At 45.5% G+C, this 21,513-nt stretch overlaps 1 protein-coding gene across 1 annotated transcript in view; it reads left to right on the top strand.

Moving 5' to 3' along the window:
* Positions 1-20,251, top strand: part of lrig1 (leucine-rich repeats and immunoglobulin-like domains 1) — a 37,389-nt gene extending 17,138 nt beyond the window's left edge. The window contains exons 4-18 of the mRNA XM_034584914.1: positions 1,870-2,007; positions 2,395-2,538; positions 3,695-3,838; positions 4,410-4,553; positions 6,307-6,450; positions 9,144-9,224; positions 11,527-11,598; positions 12,115-12,186; positions 12,429-12,592; positions 12,892-13,245; positions 14,059-14,340; positions 15,861-16,295; positions 16,781-16,915; positions 17,165-17,443; positions 18,165-20,251. Of these exons, the coding sequence (XP_034440805.1) occupies positions 1,870-2,007; positions 2,395-2,538; positions 3,695-3,838; positions 4,410-4,553; positions 6,307-6,450; positions 9,144-9,224; positions 11,527-11,598; positions 12,115-12,186; positions 12,429-12,592; positions 12,892-13,245; positions 14,059-14,340; positions 15,861-16,295; positions 16,781-16,915; positions 17,165-17,443; positions 18,165-18,367 (2,791 nt within the window). The 3' untranslated portion in view covers positions 18,368-20,251. The remainder of the gene's footprint in view (positions 1-1,869; positions 2,008-2,394; positions 2,539-3,694; positions 3,839-4,409; positions 4,554-6,306; positions 6,451-9,143; positions 9,225-11,526; positions 11,599-12,114; positions 12,187-12,428; positions 12,593-12,891; positions 13,246-14,058; positions 14,341-15,860; positions 16,296-16,780; positions 16,916-17,164; positions 17,444-18,164) is intronic.
* Positions 20,252-21,513: the final 1,262 nt, after the last annotated feature.

Genomic DNA, 21,513 nt, shown 5'->3' with positions numbered 1-21,513 from the left:
GAAAAATACAACAACATTTAATTAGCTTTCCATGAATCATGTGAATTACTCTTAAGTGAAATAGTTCAGATTTCTTGTAACGTGTGTAATAAGAGGTCAGTATTGTACATAGCTGGCCAACCTCTGAAAAGACAATGCACTGCCTGATTTGCCTACTGGTGGCATCCTGTGTAATTGGGCTGTGGGTCATCAGATTTGGAGTGAAATAATGTGAAGCAGGTCACCTAAATTTTGTTCACTAAAACACAAGTCATTGTTGTAATAGATAATATAACAGGGAGTGTGTGTGTGAGAGGGAGTGTGACAGATTTAATAGCATTAGCTTGAGTTTAAGGAGAATGCTGTTGAATGAATAGTTTGTAATTTTGGGGGAAAACACTAATTTATTTTCCTGCCATGAGTTAGATGAGCTGATTCCACTCTAACTCTCGGAGATTAGCATAGCATAAAAGTTGGAAACAGGAAGCAGTTAGTCTAGACTTTACATCTCATTTGTTTAACCTGTACAGAAAACTATATGTAGTAGTGACCTGTTTTACAAGGGGTTAGGTGCCTTGTCCACAGTGACCTCCTGGAGTGTAGACGCTACTGTGAGGTTGCCAGGCAACCAGCAAAGATTCCTAAAAGTTACTATTTACAACTAGTAATATCGATCTAGTATCATCTATCACCTGATGAGAAAGCAAATAAGCTAGGGATAGGATTATGCTACAGATAGAACATTTTAATTGAGTCATCATGTAAGTGCAGTCATCAAATTTGATTAAAAACTGTTCATTTAAAATCAGATGTTTGACTTAGAGGTGAATGTGTACTTTGTGTTTTCCCATCTCTGTGCTTTGCATATTTTATACCTACTGTATTCATTCCTCATTTGGGTTTCTTGTGTGTCCCGTGGCCTTCCTGGAGCTCTGCTGACACGTGGTTCTGTGTTTGGGTGTCACTGTCACCAGTGTTTCCTACAGGCATCATCTCCTTCAAATTGTAGGATATGTCAGGGACAGCATCTTTTTTATGCATTAGTGCCAGCGACTGCCATGGCCAGAGGCATTATATTTTCGGGTGGTCTGCTTGTTTGCAGGAACGCAATATCTCATCTCCTCAAGGGAATTTCTTTAATTCAATTGTTTCGCACAAACATTCCCTGGGACTGAAGAATGAAGTGATTTTGTTGGTCAAAGGTCATATCAATGTGACCTCACAAAAGTGATGGCATTTGGATACAAGATTTCCTTGCGTAAAGACTCACAAGGGATAGCATTTCTTGTAGTGAGTGTAGAAAGGTGTCTTTTCTCCTCTTTGAGTTAGAATTCTTTGTTTTGTTTGAATGTTTTTTGTGGTGAAGTGGTTAGATTTTTTTCCCAGTCAGTTATTTCTGCTCCTGTGTAGATTAGGACTTTGATAGTAGATAGAAGCTTTGCTCCTTCTTGAGAATCACACAGCCACTGCTCCATTCCATAACACACTGAAGTACTCCAGTACCTCTTCAAGTGGCTCTGGTTGATCATGGAGGCCCCGTCTATCTAGTGGATTTTAAGAGTGAGCTCTGCGGAGAAGCACAGGTGTCCTTGGAATTGTTTAAAGAAGGCCAGCCTCTGTTTGGAAGCTCTCAGAGTACACATTTTGTGGTGGATGTAGACCACTTTGTTCTGTGTACCTTTCTTTCTTTGTGCCTGAGTGGGCTTAGAGAAGTTGGGGGATTTGGAGTGTCTTCCCTCCTTGAGTGATGGGAAAAGGACACTGAAGTTGAGCAGGGTAATATTTTTTGAGATAGCAAGGTGGACAAGGTGGATGTAGGGAAAAGATGCAAGTCTGTGAGAGGGGTTGTCAACAACAACTAATGCCTTTTTATGTGTGTTTTTTTTCCAGACATCACAACAAAATCCGCAGTATTGACAGCAGGCGGACCAGAGAGCTGGTGTCTGTGGAATCTCTGGACCTGAGCAATAATGACATCAACGAGCTACGAGGGCACAGCTTTCCTGCAGGCCTTCAAATCCGAGACCTGTAAGTGTGATGGATTATAACTGTGGCACATAACAAGCTAATCTTTAAAAACTTATTAACTGAAATGAAAGTAAATAAGGTGAAACCTTTAACAGTGCCTGTAAAGAAACAAGGTAGCAACAGTCAATATTGATAGAAAAGTTAAATAAAAGCAAAAACAGTGCACACAATAGTGTTGCAAGTTGATATTCTTAGTATTTCAATCCAAAATGTCAACACCAAAGCTTCATAGAGTGTATTCATGAAAATGTACCGGGTTTAACAGATTCAATTATAAAACATGTAGGTAAAGAAACTTAAGTGAGACAAAAACTGAGGCATTCATAATCAAACATTTGAGGTTTGTCATAAATCTCTGATGTCACAATGTGCTGCGTCCGTTTCCAGGTACCTGAGCAACAACAAGATTAGCACTTTAGAGCTCGGAGCTCTGGACCACCTGGGCTCAACACTACAGGTCCTGAGACTGAGCAGAAACCGCATCAGCCAGATCCCCGTGAGAGCCTTCCAGCTCCCAAGGCTCACCCAGCTGTGAGTACCACTGGAAAAACAATACATTTTAGACATTTGTGTTAGGTCTGAAAATGAATGGGTTTCCCCTTTTAGCCCCTGGAGACATTGTAGAACTGGAATGAATTAAGAGTTTGAACCAGGGGGAGTTTGTAGTGTCTGTTGATTGAGCTCTGTGTGCTCAACATTTTAAATGCTATTAGGGTGAGCTCTTACTCTAGGGATGGATGTGGTCTGACAAGGTAAATACCAGAGCAATATTATTGCTGATTTATAGCCTTATTCCATATCCCTAAAGTGGTTTGTTCACTTTATTCCCCACACTGTGCTCCATTATCTTTGTCAAACTTCCCTCCAGCGAAACAGTGACGTCGACCCATTTGTAGATCAACGCCTCCATTCTGGGGAGTGAAGGGACTCACGCAATGGTAGTCTCCCACATTGTGGTTTCCCAAAGTGCCTTTTGTCGGCCAGGTGGCCCCGGTGTCACTGTATCTGCTCATACCAGTGGTGATGCACATTAGACACAAAAGAACCTGTGTGGATGTTTATCTTTGCCAACCTGGGGGCTTTTACAGCCTATACACACACACACACACACACACACACACATATCTTGGATAAAAAAAAATACAAAACATTTTGTTGCACTTACATGTAGCACTTTGTAGTTTGGCTTTCTTGAAGCAAATTGTACTTACTTGATTCAGGTTGTTCTGGATTTGTACCCTCATGGTTGAATGCACTTATTGTAAGTCGCTTTGGATAAAAGCGTCAGCTAAATGAAATGTAAGGTAAAAATGTAATGTAGTATACACAGAAGAGAGAATGACGGCAGATCTTATACCAGGTTTAATTTGAAGGTTCATAGCTGTAACCCTTGTTTGTAAGCTTAAGTCTGCAGGTGTGGCTCTTTACCACTCTGAGGAATGCCTGTTAAGCTGGGGGTTTGTTAACGACAACATGCGTCAGCTGAAGCACAGAGGCTACTTGATTCTTTTGTTTTGACTTAAGTTTGATGGATGCTCATACACAGAAGAATGAGGGCAAAACATTCAAAAAGAAAAGAAATGAGGGGAAATGGTTCCCCTGATTTTAAATGTTTATAAAGTATGATTAAGTGCCTTTCTGCCTTTCTCCCATGACTATTTTAATTTGTCTTGTATGTTTGTCTCAGTGAGCTGAACAGGAACCGTATTCGCCAGGTGGAGGGTCTGACCTTCCAGGGTCTGTCCAGCCTGGAGGTGCTCAAACTGCAAAGGAACAGCATCAGCAAGCTTACTGACGGTGCCTTCTGGGATCTGGCAAAGATGAAAGTCCTGTATGTGAAAGAAAACACTGAAAAATTATTGATGCATTTACACAATCAGACAAAATAAGAAAATACATTTCTCATCTGACATATCACTTTTCTGCAACTAACTTCATCTGTGCAAAACATTTAGCCGCCCTATCATAAGACATCTAATCTCTAAGCTAATTTCTCAAACTAATCTCCTGATTTATTGAATTTGGTTGTAAGCCATTGCTTGAATCAAGCACTGATAGGCTAATCCTATTTGTCTCAGTTAGTGACTATTACAGAAACATTCACCAACAAACCACAGAATAATAACTATTTTGTACACTTACTGGAACTTGGGCACAATCACAACAATCACATATTTTCTAGCCAGCATGCAACTTGTACATATTGCCACTATTACATGCACAATTTATGACACAGTAATTGCCATTAATTACATTGTAAGATTTCATTGCTGCTGCCGATTTTATTTCAGGGTTTTAATAAATGCCACCTGACATCCTGTTGCCTGCAAACGTCTTTACAAAGTTCCCTTGATTCTCACTAAACTAATACCCACATTTCTCAATTCTTTTGTCCCATGTAGTCACCTGGACTATAACAGTCTGACGGAGGTGAACAGTGGCTCCCTGTACGGCCTGTCTTCCCTTCAGCAGCTATTCCTCAGTAACAACTCTATAGCCCGCATCAATCCTGATGGATGGAAGTTCTGCCAGAAGCTGAGGGAACTGTGAGTACCAGCATTTAAATTGGCCTGAACTCCCAAACTCCTCCTTCCAGATGTCCTCTTGCAAACGACTTCCAGTAGGCTGTGGTTAAAACTCCTAAAACTGGAATGATAACGGTTATCAGGGAGAGTTGGAGGCAACAAACAGAACTACAGCACTTTAAGTATACTTTTAATAAAACATAAAAGTTGTATATTCAAAACTGTATTATGGTATTTATATGCAAATTCTTAAACCTTTTTGGTCTATCTTAGGGTTTCTAAACCTCTTGTCTTGTATCCTGAGAACCCAACACTCGCCACCCCCACCCATATCATCCATCTACCTTCCCCAGGGTTAAATGACATTGTGCTTTAACACTCAATATGCTAAGCTATTCTCAGGATAAGCCTGTTTATCCCATAATTAGAGCTGGGCTCAACAGCACTCAAGCACTTCGACAAGAGTTTTTGTGCTAAGTTCTGAAGCGTAGGGGTTTGGCAAACTGGCGTGTAATCCTCTTCCAGTTGTGTTGTGGTAATTACACAAAGGGATCGCCTCCATGGCCTTTGTCTACCAAATGAGGAGTTATTATCAGAGAGTCTTTCCTGTTCTGTTGACATGACTGTCATATTGCTCCTGTAAAGTGCTCTGCTCAGCTGAGGCGTTGCTAACTGCGAGGTAGCCTTGGGAATGTGTGGCGCCTCTGTTTGTTTGTGTGTAACAGTCAGTAGGAATAAAGTGATAGATGGCGTTCATGCTAGTATGCTCTGTGTATGTCAATGCCATTTCCTGTGCGCAGGTATTATTAATGACAGATTGCTCCCAGTGCCATCCTTGAGTCATCTTGCCTGAACTGCACCAGTGGTTCTGATTTTATTATCTAGAGTTATGATAAACCCCATGGCTGATAGAGGAGAGTGACTTGTCTTTATGAGGAGCCTGTTATTGCATTCCCAGTGGGCCAGGCTGAGCTGGTCAGCAGGGAGAATCTCTGCACACATGACTGGTCAAGCAGACCTAAGGTCTGGCCACAGAGACAGACAGCGAGGCCCATAGAGAGGGAAAATACACAATACTGCCTTTGACCACTGTTTGAAAGATAGCCTTATGGGATCATCGTTTACAATCAGGATTTAAGAAGACGTATTATATGCATACTATGAAGAAACATCCTTTCAAGTCATTTAAACAATCTTTCACTTCATTGTCACTTGATTCTTAACTTGTGCCAACAAACCAGATTATTATTTCTTTCCAAATCCCAAAAAGGGAGTAAAACTGCATTTTAATCCTTGTGGTGTTCTCATCCCGCTGGGAGCTGGATGTGAAAATGAATAATATTTTGATGGCTGCAGAAAACCTGAGTGGCAGTATATTCCCCTGGGGTTTACCACATACTTAAGTGGGCTTATAAATGGAGGTTGTAGACACATAAAGTTCAGACCAAGAATTTCTCTTCTTCCCTGTCAATGGTTAGGTCCTCAGCTGAGCTCCAAGTTCTGCAGAGCCCATTCTCTGTTAACATCTTTTGACGGAAAAAAGGCACAATGGAAAAACACGCCACAGCGTGGCAAATAGACATTGAATCAGCCATGAAATTAAAGTATAATGATGTCGCGAGCTGCCTCAGCATTCTGCCAACCTGTCATCTCCTTCCAGACCTCACACAGAACACGTCTCTTTCTTTCCCCCCTTTTTTCCCTCTCCCTCTTTCCGTCTCTGTGTCTGCCTGTGTTGTCTTTTCTCCGTCTCATGCTACGTTTCTCTCTCCAGCAATCTGTCATACAACAACTTGACTCGTCTGGATGAAGGCAGCCTGGCTGTGCTGGGGGATCTCCACACCCTCCGTCTGGGCCACAACTCCATCAGCCACATCACAGAGGGAGCCTTCAGAGGCCTCAAGGCCGTACGCATCCTGTAAGTACACTCCCCTGCACCCGCCCGCTATTACCGAGCCCAGAATAATCCCCAACAACCAACTCATTATGGTTTTGCACCTGCTGGCGATAAGGGCTAAAATGTGCCACTCGGGAGCTGTGAAAGCTGAGATCTTTAATATTGGTGTTGCCTGTGTGATATTTGATATATTGGCTCACAAAGTACCTTCAGTTGACTTTAGAAAGTGGGGGTTGTTTACTTTTCAAGCTAGGTCTGATCTCATTTGCCTTTAACGCTCTGAGATATGACCAAAAAAAAAGTATTTTCATATCCAGATAAATCTTGGTACTCATACCTTTTTCTGTAGACGTGAGTTGTAACACAGTTGTTACCTCCTGCAGGCAAACGCCTCTAGCTGCATCTGAGTTTTGTTTTTGTTTTGAGCAGTCGGCTTTACTTTGTGGCTCTCCTTCGCCGACTCTCTCTGTCCTGTTTCACATGACTTTTGTGTAGAAGGTAAAAACAGGTCAGCAGTGATTTGCTCATATCCAGACCACGCCCATGAGACAGAAGTAGCCCTTCCTCGACCTTCTTATTTTGTCTTGGCTGGTTGGAGTCCTGGTTGGAAGTACCATGTTTTGTATCACGTTCATTATCCTCCATGTTTGCGTGACTTTGATAAAAATGTGGATCATGTGGAACACCAACAAAGAAAAACATTTTTTTCCCTATCGCTACACAATCATCATACTGGACAGCCCCGTTTGTGTCAATTCACAAGTTCTTTGTAACTTTTACAAGGTGCTGATGCATCACTATTGTCTTGGTTTCTGTAGCAACCTATTTATTAGCAGCCTTATTTTTCGTGTCTTTTCTCGCTTTGTTCCTTTTGTCTGGTTTTGTTTGGGGTTTTCTGTTTTGTCTCAAACACTGTTTCCCAACAAACTTGGCTCTGAAAGAGTTCTGTGTCACTCACCTCCCTGGAGAGATTCTTCCCTGCTTTTAGGCCATGAATAAAGACAGGGATCTCTCTTCCAACTGATCCACTTTTTGCACAAACAGCACAAACAGGGCTGAAGAAAGAAAAGGAGGTAATGAAAGGGAGAAAGTCAGGGGATAAATTCCGGCGACCGACTTGGGGGTCTTGCTTTCGAACCAAGGTCCCCTTGGCTGTGCCTCTTCCCAGTGAGAGAGCCAGAGAGGAGAGTTGTGCCAGAGCTTGCTAGACAAGCTCCATCTCTCAGCGAGGTGACAAGCCAAGGCACATAAGGCCTCTCTCTGCTGGCTCACTGGGTGTTAGATAACTAGCTACAGAGGGAAGTAGAGGCTGGGACAGGGAGCTGAGCTTGTGTCTGCCATATCGCTGCTTCTCTCACATCTCTCGTGTTTTTCTTTCTTGACTCTAATTGCTTACTTTAGGCTTTTTTGTTGACACATTAAAGGCCCATTTCTTCCCTCTGATATCCTTAGCGTATTCTAGCATCTCCTCATTTCATCCCCAATGCACTCGCTATCTTTGTCTTGATTCTACATAATCTTTTCACTCCTTGTATCACTCCTGCGCTGTGTGTCTTTGAGGCAGGCCTAATCTAATCAGTGGTCGGGAGGACAGGCATAGGCTGGGCCCTGAAAAGGAGCCGGGGGAGCTTTAATTGGGTCCGCTGCTGGCCGTGCTGGCATGGGGCCGGAGCCTGCATCGGGGTGTGAAAGCTCCAAACAAGCCATCCTGCCCTCTAATTCGTCCATGGTGGGGAGGGGGATGCCTTGGCTCATCAGAGCCCACTTCTCTGTGCCCACTCTCCCTGCTCCACAGCCCCCACCACTGGCTTTGCTTTAACAAGACAGCAGCCATTCACATCCAGCCAGCCAGAAAGAGTAGGAAATTGGCAGCCCCAGTCCAGTACAACTAAGACAGCGGCCAATAGAGACTGAATAGAACCAAAGGGGGATAAGAGATGCTTGGAAAGCAAAGGGAGGAGGTGGAGCGGAGGGTGCTATTGTGGAGGTGGTGGAGGGTGTGGCTGACCAATAACCTCAAAGGCCCTTCTCAAGTCTTTTAATTGTTCAGAGGAGACCTCTGATCCTGTCGTTTTTCTTTTCAATTATCATGCTAAAGTGAGGAGTGGTGGTTCCTCCGCAACTATGACTTCACCTACAGAGGTATTTCTTAAGAGGTAGTGAGGGAGGAATAATATTCATTCAACAAGCATTTGTAAACCTCCAAAAACTGAAGAAAAAAAAACCAGGTTTCTCTTTTCCTTCTTTCACTGGATCCATTCTGTCTTTGCCTGGCCACGGCTAAGCTTGGTCCTTAACCTTGTTGTCACTCTTGGCTTTGACTGTACCTGCCACCATCGGACCAACAAACCCAACTGTCTGGACTGTCACACGGCATTGTGTTCGTGCCAATCCCTCCATGTCGCCATGAATTATACATGTGTTTCCCTGTGCTGGAGCTTTTCTCAACACACCAACACACACACTCACATGCACACTCCTTCTCCACCCTTCTAAGGAAAGAATGCGCTTGGTTGGCAGAGCAGAGGGCCACAAAAGGCCAGGTGCAGTGGGGGGAGGGTGATAGAGAGAGTGGGTAACCCGTGACTTCCAGACCAGCCTCTGCCAGGGCTGTGAAACGCTTCAGCGCGGGCAGACTCTGTCCCTGCTCTCCTCCTTCCCTCCCTCCCTCCTTCCATCTCTCTTATCCCTCTTTTTTCTCCCATTCTCCACAGGGAGCTGGACCATAACGACATCTCGGGCACAATAGAGGACACCAATGGGGCCTTCTCTGGATTGGACAGCCTCAACAAGCTGTGAGTGTCTCCCCATCGTTCTTTCTTCTACTCCCTCTGCCTTTCCTTCTCTAACAACCCCTCCTTTTCATCTCTCTGTCCTGGCCTGTCACTGTTACTGGGATTCTCGCTGCTGTTTTTCAAAGACAGACGATCAGAGAACCAGAGGAGTGAGCGTTCTCATTTTTCTCACATTCAAAATCTTCCCTCCAAATCCCCCACTCGCACTTCATTGCCAGCTAAATTTAACCAGTCCAGTTGAAGGCCACAGAGGTCGAGATATCAAGACCCCACACTTCTCTTGGAGAGGAAGTATTCATGGTGTAGGATGATTTATAGGACCCCCTTACTTTTTAACAAAGCTAGTTCATGAAACATCGAAGGTAATAATATAAAATACGTTTTTTTCCTCTCTTCATCCTGTAGAAGTCCAGGATAGTTTTTTATCTCCAGTTCAGTCTGGCTTTCATCTTGTGATTTCATTGTTTCACTGTAGTTTTATGGCCAAACCGGGTTCTCTGTGTTGGTAATTGCTCAAGAAGGACATGCAGTGAATTCTTTTTTATCTGTTTTTCATGAATACTCATAGAAAAAAGTTCAATGTCAAAACCTGACAAGTGAAGAATTACAGCGGACATGGAGTTGCTGGCATTGAGCGACAATCAACAACCTGCAGCATGAAAAGATGGTGTCCAGCCAAGATGGTTCCCAGTATGAGCAGGGCTGAAAGAGAAAGAACGGGAGAAAGGGCTTTTCTTCGAGCTGGCAGGGGTTCGCTCTCCAATAGGCTTATTTCTATTTCTTCTCCATGCCTCCGCTCCTCTTGTCCCCTTCCCAGTCCCCGTTGTTAGGAACTGCGAGAGGGTGAAATTGAGGGCTGCATTCAGTCATCAACATCAAACGCCTCACACGCCCCGCCCTCTGACCCTGCCCCTTTTGTCAGGACGTTGGCGGAAGCGGCCCACTGCATCCCAACGCTGGCGAAGCTATGCCTGGGAAAAAAGAGATACAGAAAAGAGAAAGAAGGAGCGAGTGATCAAAGGGCCTGTTTAGACCTAGCGTTAACATCCGTCTGTCCAAGTAAAAGTGTGAACACACACATTGAGGACGCATTTGTGATCGGATCAGTCAGACTTCATCAAGAGGTCGACTGGGACACATGTGGACACATTCTTTGAGCAGCGTGAACGCAAATGTGTCCTGGGCCACATTGAAGGACCTCCTACTCAGATAACGTCCTCTGACCCGCTACAGTTTCACAATGAACCCAAAGTATTTTTACACCTCTCATTCTTTCCAATACATTGATTTTCTATTTTCTTTTCAACTCCTTCAAATAAGGAACATTTTATTTTTTAGAGCTACATGTGGTGCATTGATTTGCTCAGCCCACTCCTTGGCCTCACAGTGATGCATTTACCTACACACACAAACATATTTAAAACAGATGTGTTTCAATGCCATGTTGGAATTGGATTTAAGTTGAATTGAACTTAAATCTGTCCACTAGTGAGCAGAACGCCCGAGACAGATGTTAGTACGAGATCTCAACAGTGACAAGTGTCCATCACACACTGTGAAGGGAAGTAACTCTTACAGTCCTAAGCCAAGGGAAATAATTAGATTTAATTCAGTCTCTATTTGTTTTCATTGGCTTCTCTAATTCCAAATAAAAGTTACAAAAATGACAAAGTAGCCTTCTTGTCATTTCTGTGACAAGACAGCAGTTTGTTTGTGTGAACATGTGGATGAGTTTGAACACTGGGGTCTTCATTGTGAACCAGCCAGCCGTGTCTCCCCTTCCTGTGAAGCAGAGGCTACAACAGGAGAGGAGCGAGCGAGGTAGAGGAGGGAGGGTAGAGGGCGGAAGAAGGGATTAGGACCCTGAATCAGAGGGAACAGCAACTCACTTCTTGGCTCAAACAAGGCTTGACATGGACAGATACACACACATACTCACCGCATGTCCTTACTAGCTCTGCAGGGAGAACAACACACACACACTCACACAGCGCCTGGTCATTCTATTACATTCTAATAAAGATAAAAGTGGTCTTTGAAGAGCGGCGCCGAGCCCAGGTGCCCCCACCCCCCATCTCAACCCCATCCAGTCTCAATCACCCTTCCTCCTGGCTAATCTCCATGCAGTTCAGATTTCCAATACCTCAATCCCCTCAATCTTATCAGATTCAGCCTCGCTAATTGTGCCTCTCTCCCTCTCTTGCACTCTCTTTTAAACCCCTCTTCTCACCCCCTTCTCCCCCTCTCCCTCTCGCTCACTCTCTCTTCATCCATCGACACCCTTCATGTTTGGAAACGGCAGGACTCTGTTTGGAAACAAGATCAAGTCGGTGGCCAAGAAAGCCTTCGCTGGCCTGGAGACCCTGGAACACCTGTGAGTATCCCACAATGCTTGGCTGCCCCTCCTCCCAGCCGGAGTGAGTGTGAGGGAGAGAGAGAGCGGCGTGTATGTGTGTGTTTTTGGGGGGTGTTGCCAAAAGTAGCTGGCAGAGAGGAGGCTGCTAGCAATTTAATAGCGTCTTTGTAAAAGGAGAAGACAGGGGCTTTTGCAAGCGCCCAGCTGCTTCTTTCTCGTTAGCGTAGCACAATCTCAACTTTGGCCTTTTTTTCCTGCCTCCACGCAGGAACAGAGTTATTGAGCATATGGCGAGCTCCGTAGAAGAAATGGAATTCCTATAAGCACTTTCACAGGCCTTTGTCAAATGAGGGCAGTGAGAGACGGAAAAGACGGAATGTATGGTCAGAGATATATACCTAGATATATACCTATACACCTAGATATATTTTCACCTTGGTTAACAAGGTTGATCCTTGCTAATGAGAGCCAGGATGCAGGTATGGCTGTGAAGTGTATACAGTTGATGAATAAGGCAATGTAATGTCCCAACAGGAACCTGGGAGAGAACGCTATTCGTTCCATCCAGCCCGACGTCTTCAGCAAGATGAAGAATCTCAAATCCCTGTGAGTTACACTGGTGCATTTACACAACCGCGCATAATTTATGTGCACAAACCCACACACACAGGAACAGCCAGCAGCGCATATACACCCACACGCACGCCTCAGCTCAGAGTGAAACACACTCCCACTGTGTTCTTGGCACCCACGCACTTTTCAGAAACACATATTCAGTTACAGCTGCAACAGTTGTGATATATACCACATGCACTTACTTACCGCGCCTCTCTCCTCCTCCTCCTCAGTCTCATTGAGAGCGACAGCTTCCTGTGCGACTGCCAGCTCAACTGGCTGCCCGACTGGTTGGTGACACGTGGTCTGCAGGCTGGAGTCAATGCCACCTGTGCCCACCCAGAGAGCCTGAAGGGCACCAGCATCTTCCAGGCCCCGGCCAGCAGCTTTGTGTGTGGTGAGTTGTGTGTGTTTCTGTGTGCATGCATAATCTGTGTTTATGTGGGTGGCTGTGTTGAGCAAGAGGAGACACAGATGGGCCACACTGACAGCTTGGCGCTCTTGTTATTTAGATACTCACACATATTTGTTTGTGTGTGTGTGGTGTTTTTGTTTAGCTTTGCATTTGCTAATGGATCCTTATGGTCGCTTTCTGTTTTTTTTATGTCTTCCCTCCCTCCACGCTTTTCTTCCTTTTCCCTCACCATCTTCTACCTTCTTCCACTCCTGCTTTTTCGTATCGCTCTCCACTGTCAGATGACCTTCCAAAGCCCCAGATCACGGTGCAGCCAGAAACCACGGTGACGGTCCTCGGTAGCAACGTGCGTCTCACCTGCACGGCTGCAAGCAGCAGCTCCTCCCCCATGACCTTTGCGTGGCGAAAGGACCAGGAGCTGCTTCAACACGCCGAGACGGAGAACTACGCCCATGTGCAAGCTCACCATCAAGGCTCCACACAGGATGTGCCTGGTGCAGGCGGAGGCGTGATGGAGTACACCACCATCCTGCACCTGCGACACGTCACCTTTGCACATGAGGGCCGTTACCAGTGCATCATCACCAACCACTTTGGCTCCACCTACTCCAGCAAGGCCCGCCTCATTGTCAATGGTAGGTAGAAACTGAATCCTGTAAAAATGTCTTAAAAGGAGAGTTAAGTCAATGTGGTTATAAAAGGAGTAATGGCAACTAAAATGTGTCAAGACAAGATGGACAGAAAAATAAATGTAGCTCAAGCTGTTGATGTGTGTGATTACATCATTTCCATGAAATAAAACACCTATGTTAAACTGATCATTTTTAATTGTCCAGTTTGACAGAAGAGCGAGATAAATGCCCATGCTGAGTTCTTTTCGTTCACTTGAATAAAGTCGTCTCTCTTGCTTGGCCTCCTCCATCTCCTCCAGGATGGTATTCGGAACAAATTGATTTAGCTGCATGTCGGCGCTAACAGAGGCCATCTCCTCTCCACTCTGTCATTCTGCTTTCTTACAAACGGAGATTCTTTATCTAGAGCTTGGTATTTTGCCCAAGTCTCTTCTTCTTCACTCACACTTCTGACAGAGTCATTTTTCTGTCTGTGGTTTGGTTTGTTCATATGGATGTTAAGAAGCGGAAATTGCCAAAGTTTCCTATAGAGGCTGGTGACTGTGGTTTCTGACCGGAAGTTTCCTGGTTTGAATGTCAGCACCATCTGGAAAAATGTGGTCGGAAGACATGAATGAGTAATGTTTTGTAATCCCCAACAACTGCTGTCGAGGTTCTTTATCCATGAGTCCTCCAGTGGAGCTATTACTTTCTCGCAGGTGTGAAAGTTTAGAACTGTACGAATATCTATAAGGAAAAAGTGGACAGTTGACTTCCTCTGAATGTCCTGCCATGGTTAACACATACTAATGGAATTTGTGTATTTTTCGTCCACAGTTCTTCCGTCCTTTATGAAGACTCCTAAGGACAGCACCATCAGGACAGGCCACACAGCCAGGTTGGAGTGCGCCGCTGAGGGCCACCCATCTCCCCAGATCGCCTGGCAGAAGGACGGCGGCACGGACTTCCCTGCCGCCCGCGAGCGGCGAATGCACGTCATGCCTGACGACGACGTGTTCTTCATCATGGACGTCAAGCCGGAAGACATGGGCGTGTACAGCTGCACCGCTAAAAACACAGCAGGCACCATGTCTGCCAACGCCACCCTCACTGTTCTGGGTAAGAGTGGTGTGTTTCTGTGATATTTTGATCTTGTTATTTTGTAGATCTAATATTGTCCCACTTTCGACTCGCTTTCCGCACTGATTATATTCCCACAACCCCCCTAAAAATGAGCACTTGTACATAGCTCTGCGCTCAGTTGGGAATTGAAGAGTCCGAGGCCGCAGAATGAGAGGCTTTATATTTTTCTTTTCTCGGCAGCTGTGGCCTTGCTGCGGGTCAGGGGCCAGAGGTCACAGTTGGAGGTCAAAGGGGGATGGTGGGGGAGTGAGAAGGACTCATAGAGGGGTGTTTGTTAGGCATTCCCACCCCCGCCCCCTGTCTTGGTGGGAGGGACAGTCATGGCTGCTTCACTGCAGGCCTCAGTGCTCCCAGTTTATTGGCTGTTTTACACTGTTAAATCAAACAAAACGGAACTGCTCTCCTATAACCATCTCGGCACATAGATCATCTTTGTCCTCTGTGTTTGAACTCAGCAAAGCAGCCCCTTGTTGGACAGAGTTTTAAAAAAGAGTTTGGGGGTTTTTCCTTGCTTTGTTACCAGCCTGAAATTCCCCCTATAGAGCTGATAAACAACACTGTCTGTATGTAACATGACTGGTGCTGTAGGTATTTTAGCAACACATTTGCATGTTGTGCGACTCGTTCGACTGCACAACAGTTCAAGTCCAGTGCTAATCCACTCAACAATGTGGAATATTGAAGCGAGCGACTGCGCCTTCGCACTGACTCTGATGTTTGGGTTGAGAGAAGGCGGCGGCGGTGGTGGAGGGGCTGCAGTCGAGGGGCCCCTGTCTGGAAAAGAGTGGCGGGGGGAGAAAAATGGGAGCCAAAGAAGAAGTGGAATGGTTGGAGTGTTTGTGTGGGGGAAGGTAGGGGAGTGGGATTTAGAGAGAAGAAAGGTGGGAGGAGGGTGGAAGGGAGAGAAATGTGGATTGATGAAGAGGGAGAAAGTATTGATAGAAGAGTGAGAGGCGACTGAAGTGGGTTAAGTGAGATCTCTTAATCTGCGTACGTCCCACTGTGATGGGAAGTGCTCAGTCTGAGAGGAAAGGCCTACACACACACACACACACACACACACACACACACACACACACACACACACACACACACACTGTGGGCTCCATTCAGCAGAAAGTGAAGTTGCCGGGGGAAACTGTGAAAACATGGAGGTGGAGAGGATTGTGTCTTGTCATAATTAAAATGTGTTAGTTAAAGTTCAAGTTAAATTCTCACAGAGTTTGTTATGGTACCAGATGTGAGCTCAGATGTATAAATGTGATCGTCATCATGAGATGACTTTCAGTGGTTGGATATCAAACTCTCACTGGTCTCACTCTGTCCAGCTGAATCACCATGATCCCACAGTCTGCAGCCGAGAATGAGGACGAAGCAGAAACCTGAGACCAGAAATCTAAAACTCTGATGCTACAGAATAACATCAGAATAATAGAAAACACTGACCTCAGGAGTCCTGCTCTCGATTTGAACCCTGTCTCTCCTGTCCCCTACAGAAACCCCCCACCTGGCCCAGGACCTGGGGGATCGCAACGTGGTGGTCGGGGACACGGTGGCCCTGCAGTGCAAGGCCCTGGGCAGCCCGCCCCCCCGCATCACCTGGCTACGCAATGACCTGCCCCTGCGCCCCTCCGACAGACACCACTTTACCCCGGGGAACCAGCTGCTGGTCATCGGCTCGGCCTCGCTCGAGGATGCCGGTCGCTACACCTGCCTCATGTCCAACACGCTGGGCACGGAGCGCGCCCACAGCAAGCTAGTGGTGACGCAGCGCAGAGGTCCCTGCACCGCCGCGCCGGGCCCCAGCACGGTCACTATTGGGATCATCGTCATCGCCGTGGTGACGAGCATTGTGGTGACGTCGCTGGTGTGGGTGTGCATCATCTACCAGACCAGGAAGAAGAGCGAGGAGTGCAGCGTCACCAACACAGGTGAGCTGCGTTCACTATAAACATATAAAGAGTCAAAATAGTTGTTTTTTAGGTAATGTGTCTGTAAATATTTGTCCGGCTGCACAGTTCTGTGAGCATATTTCAAAAAGAGCGATTCACATTTAGCTAACAATTATTTGCTATTTTTACTCAATTTTGACTGAAAGTTGACAGATTATCAAAATAGTTGCCTTTTAATTGTAAATTGTGTAGAACTACAAATAAATAATTACTTTCAGTTCTTAAAATGTCAGAAAATAGTCAAAAAGTCTCACAGAAATCACAAAAAAAAACTAAAAACTCCAATATATATATTTGAGAAGTGAATCGGTGATTCTTTACTTGCTAAATGACACAGATTATGTAGTAGAATCAAAGTAGTTAAATGAATAATAAAACCGACAATGAATCCTGCAGCTCTGATCTCAGTGTCCGCAGCCCTGGTGTTGTTGTCTCATGTTCGGATCTTATCGTCTCTTTCCCAGATGAGACGAACGTTCCTCCAGACGTGCCCAGTTACCTCTCCTCTCAGGGCACTCTGTCCGAGCGGCAGGATGTGTGTATCCGTGTGGAGGCCAGCGGTGGACCTCAGCCCAACGGACACATCGTAGACACCGCAGGTAGCCGACGTTCAACTCTCTGCTCAGTCTCCCAAATGTTTGCGCTCGCCGGCAGTTTCTCCCACTTCCCATGAGCAGAGTTGCTGTGTTGCATAACGATAAAAGGCTTGCTGTCCGTGAAGGCCTGCTCAGCATCAGAAATAATTACAGCAGTCGCCCAAACCACTGTGTTGACACACAGTTGTTTATTATTTGCCTGTGAATCACTAATTCCCCCCCTCTTATCCCCCCCTCCCTCCCTGGCTGCAGGTTTCGACGGTGCAGTTGTGTGCACAGATTGTATGGAGAACAGTAACTGCTACTCCAAAGATCCTGATTACCTGACGCACGGTTTTGGCCCTGCTGGAGGCATGGAGTACCAGCAGCACCCTGTCCCCCCGCCTTACTCTCACTTTTACCCAGCGGAGCATCATGACACAGGGTCGACGCCACTCTGCAACGGGACGCCCAACGGGATCCGGAACAGTCAGGAATCCACATTTCGAGAAAACCACAATACGTTACAAGTGAACCATCATGATAAAAAAGGTGAGACGATCAGAGATACACCAACAAAACTAGAATCGCACTCAGTAGAGCACACACCTCTCCAGAAGCTCAGATGGCCACTGCGATTCAATGAAAATTAGTCTTAAAGATATTAGTCCTCTAAACACGCCTGATTATTCCCTGGTTAAAATGTCAATGTGAAAAACGCCTCCTGATCCGGATCATCGCCAAAATGTATTTAGTTATTTCTTTGCCTGTGTCCCATCCTTCAAACTAACAGACAGGGGTGAAATATATAGTTCTTGGTGGAGGTAATGGTTAATCCAGTAGACGTCTACAGCCCCAGTTCTTCTAGGAGTATCACTCATATCAGGTGATACCATGAGGAAGAGGAAACCTTTTATTAAGACAAATTCTTGAGTACATGATTGTTGATAGATTGGCTCCTCCCATTTGACAGTGTATCATAGTTGCGTTCCCAGAGCCCCTCGGGATATCTCTGTGAAAACAGTAAAAAGTAGCACTGAGTTCTCTCTGCTGCTGCACGTCGGGGCCTGTTCTGGGACTCAGCTTCTTTTTATAGTATTACCAGAGGAATTGGCCTCCGAATACCAATTCTCACCTCCACAGGTCCACGCAGCCCTATACACACATTCCACAGCCACTGTATCCTAAAGCTGAACATCGCACATTCATCTTCACACACGTCATTGACTCTGCCTGTTTCTAATTCCACCTCCTCCCCCTCTGTGTTCATCAGGGAGCAGAGCGGGACAGACGCCGGCGTGCTCGCCATCGCAGGAGGAGTCCTTCCATAAACCGGTGAAGCTGGCCGGCGTGACGAGCAACGGTCGCTCCGACACGGACTGTGAGCCTGAGCTCAGACAGACTCTGCTGTCCAACGGACACGCCCTCAGAGCGTCTCAGAATGAGAGCACCCCCCTGAGGAGAGCCAGCGACTAGCGTCAAACCCAAACACGAACTCGCAGGAGATGGACTTATTTTTTATTTTTTTGCACTGGGAAATAAACTGCTACCTCATATCGAGGCGATTGATCCTGCGCCTCCTGGATAAAGACTGACATGAAGCGCCAGGGGGGGAAAAATCAAACGCAGGCGGCATCCGGAGTTTGAAGGCGGAGCTTGTGTGGGTGGCGTCCCATCTGAGCGTATCAGCTGTACATAGTTATAACCTTCCCCTGGGAGGTGACTAATAAAAATTCTAGCTCCAAAAAAATGTGACTTGCATTTGAAGCATGTAAATGTAGGGAATCTTGTACATTGTACGTATGTGCAGGGGCAAAAAAGAGAAATATACCTTTGGACATTGGACTGTACATAAGAGTTTTCTTATATTATATATTATATAGCTTTTACAAAAAGAGTATTTGAATTTATGTGCATGACAAAGAAAGGAGTGATGGTATTTTTATTTTTCTTCAAAAAACAAAAAAACAAGACAAAAACAGCCTTTTTCAGCTTTTACCAACATCCAGCTGCGGTGCCTTATTGCATGATCAAAGAAAAGTCAACCTGTAATAACATATATCAACAGACTGTGAGAGATACTGGTTCACTCTTGATGTAGAAAACAAAACACTTGATTGCACTTGAATGTTTCTTTTTGTGACAAATGCTGCCAATCACGGCCTTACGGAAAAAAACACAGTTCACAGCCGTTATTGTATGAAGGAGGAGCTTTGATTGTCAATTATGTTTTGGTACGTTAGACGGTTCATGGTGCGATGATTTGTGGAGCGGGTGGTGAAAAGCACTTTTTATACTCACTTCATAAACAAGCAGATTCACGACATCTGCCAATAGGAAAACAGGAGCCTCCTCTGCACGAGGAGACATTCCACATGTGACACGTTCAAGTCGACAGGTCCACTCTGTAACGTTAAGGCTCTTCCAGCTGTTTCACATCACTACATGTTACTGCTAAGCTGCTATGAGCTCTCTCTGGGGAAAGATTCTTCTCTTACTCCAGTCAGGTTCTTTATTTTTATTTTTCCAGGAAAAGTCACTTTGGCACCAGTTTGTAACCAAATGTGGCCGAACATCAGCTGGCAGCTGTAACGTGGAGCTGTGTCTTTAATAAAGCCAGTAATGATCTGTGTGTGGACACAGGACACCTGTCAGGAGAGCTACAGCTATGGGCCTCGGAGCACTGACGTGTAATTGGCCAAACTCTGAAGCTAAATGAAAAAAAAGATGGCGAATCAGGGAGAGTGATGTATTGTGTTGTTATGTTACTGCTGTAATGTTGCTCATGATCCACCGTCGTGCATCCAGGAGCACATTGCTAGTATTCCACCTCTGTCTCAGTGAGGCTACAGGTGAATCACGCTTTGTGCCCCAGGTGAAATAAAGGTGCGGCTTGATGCTGTGAACAGTGGAAAATCTTGTGAAATGTGCTCGAACCAAACCTGAACCCACAAACTTACACGACCCCGACACACACAGGGTCTGACACCAGTAAGAGGAGCTGCATCCTGTTTCCCCTCTGTGTGCCCTTGTCTGAATTGTATTCTGTTAGCAGTGGCCTTATCAAGGTGAACTAGAGGACACGTTCCTCTGGTTACACCTGACAACACCTGTCACGGGTGATTTTGATTTAGATTTAGATTTTTTTACCGGGACGACCAATCAAGAGAACCCTGGTGGGGAAAAAACAATCTCCGTTTGCAGCAGGTAAAAGGGACGAGACGGAGCGATGGTTGTGCAGTTTGAGTAATTTATTTGAAACAAAACTTGTCTGAAACCGTTCTAATGGCGTCGAAGCTGAAACGGTGAAGTCTAACATGGCATTGAAGAGTCTAATAAAAAAATCACATTTTGCTATTATCACAAGTGTTTTCTCTTGTGTGTGTATGTGTATGTGTGTGTGTGTGTGTTCCTGCCGGGGGGGAGGGGTTTCGTGACGCTGACTGTATCACAAACAGCTGAGTTAGCATTTAGCGCTGAACACATGTCACAGTGAATATGGAGAAGCCATTAATTCAAATGGAGTGAAGACATGAGACCTTGATCTTCAAAGCAGCCAAGTAGCTATACACACACACACACACACTAATGTTCTGACCAGGAGGCTCCCTGAAGCTCCGAAGACAGCAGGCATATTTTGTCTTTCTGTGCGCTGTCTAAAATATTGGCCATGGACTCCGAGGGTCAGCGAATGGCCAGAATGTGCATTCCAGATGGATATTTGTCACCACGTGATTGACATGCCCCCCGGCTGTGGCCTCCACCAATCACACGCCGACCATTGTTGTCCACGGGCCCAGTGACAGGCAGCATGACAAACACTCCCACCTGTGCGGCCATCAGTCTCCCTCGGCCCCCAGCAGGATTTAGCAGGTCTTCAGTTGGCCTCCGTGCCGACTGCTGAAGGCCGACACTGAGCCCATTCACTGGAAACTCACTGACTGAGGCTGAATGTTCCTGCACATGTCATTTAGAGCTTTCTCCTACAGTCCGACACACCGGAGGACTTTCTTCATCATGCGAGAACTTATCTTCAATGGTCCTCTGGTATTTTTTCACATCAGCACCATCACGTTAAATGAATCCCTGAGAAACCCACTCATTCACGGCTCAATGACACATTTAACAGAAACGTATAATTTCCTGGTTAAAGTCAGCTGTAATTACATCTGTAGTTTATGTTTTATCATCGTAGCTACTGATACTTAAATGGTCGTTTAACTCAGATTTCCACACCCACAGATGGGCCTCAGACACAGATGCTGTCTGGACACACATACATGTTCTGTGTACGGCTCCACACCATCATGAGAAAGTGGGATAGTATGTATTTCGTCATTTGACTGAATTGATACTTTATTTACCTGCTCTTTTATGAGCTGTTCCCTGGAAAGAGTAAATCTGACTTAAAAATGACACAAATTACAGTTAGTGAATAATATTTTTATTTTATTAAATCTGTCAAACCTGGATCAAAATCTGACAAGTAATCTGTATATGAAATAGTTGTGTAATTGACTGAAATTGATTGAGGACATTTAGGCCAAAACACAGTGTTAATGACACCGTTTCTGGTTGAATTTGAATGTCGGGGCTTAGGGACACTTGGATGACACCACAGG

The sequence above is a fragment of the Hippoglossus hippoglossus genome, chromosome 5 (assembly GCF_009819705.1).
Source record: "Hippoglossus hippoglossus isolate fHipHip1 chromosome 5, fHipHip1.pri, whole genome shotgun sequence".
In the NCBI taxonomy this organism is placed as follows: Eukaryota; Metazoa; Chordata; class Actinopteri; order Pleuronectiformes; family Pleuronectidae; genus Hippoglossus; species Hippoglossus hippoglossus.
Note: the sequence above shows the minus strand (reverse complement) of the source record. Positions and strands in the feature narration are given on the sequence as shown.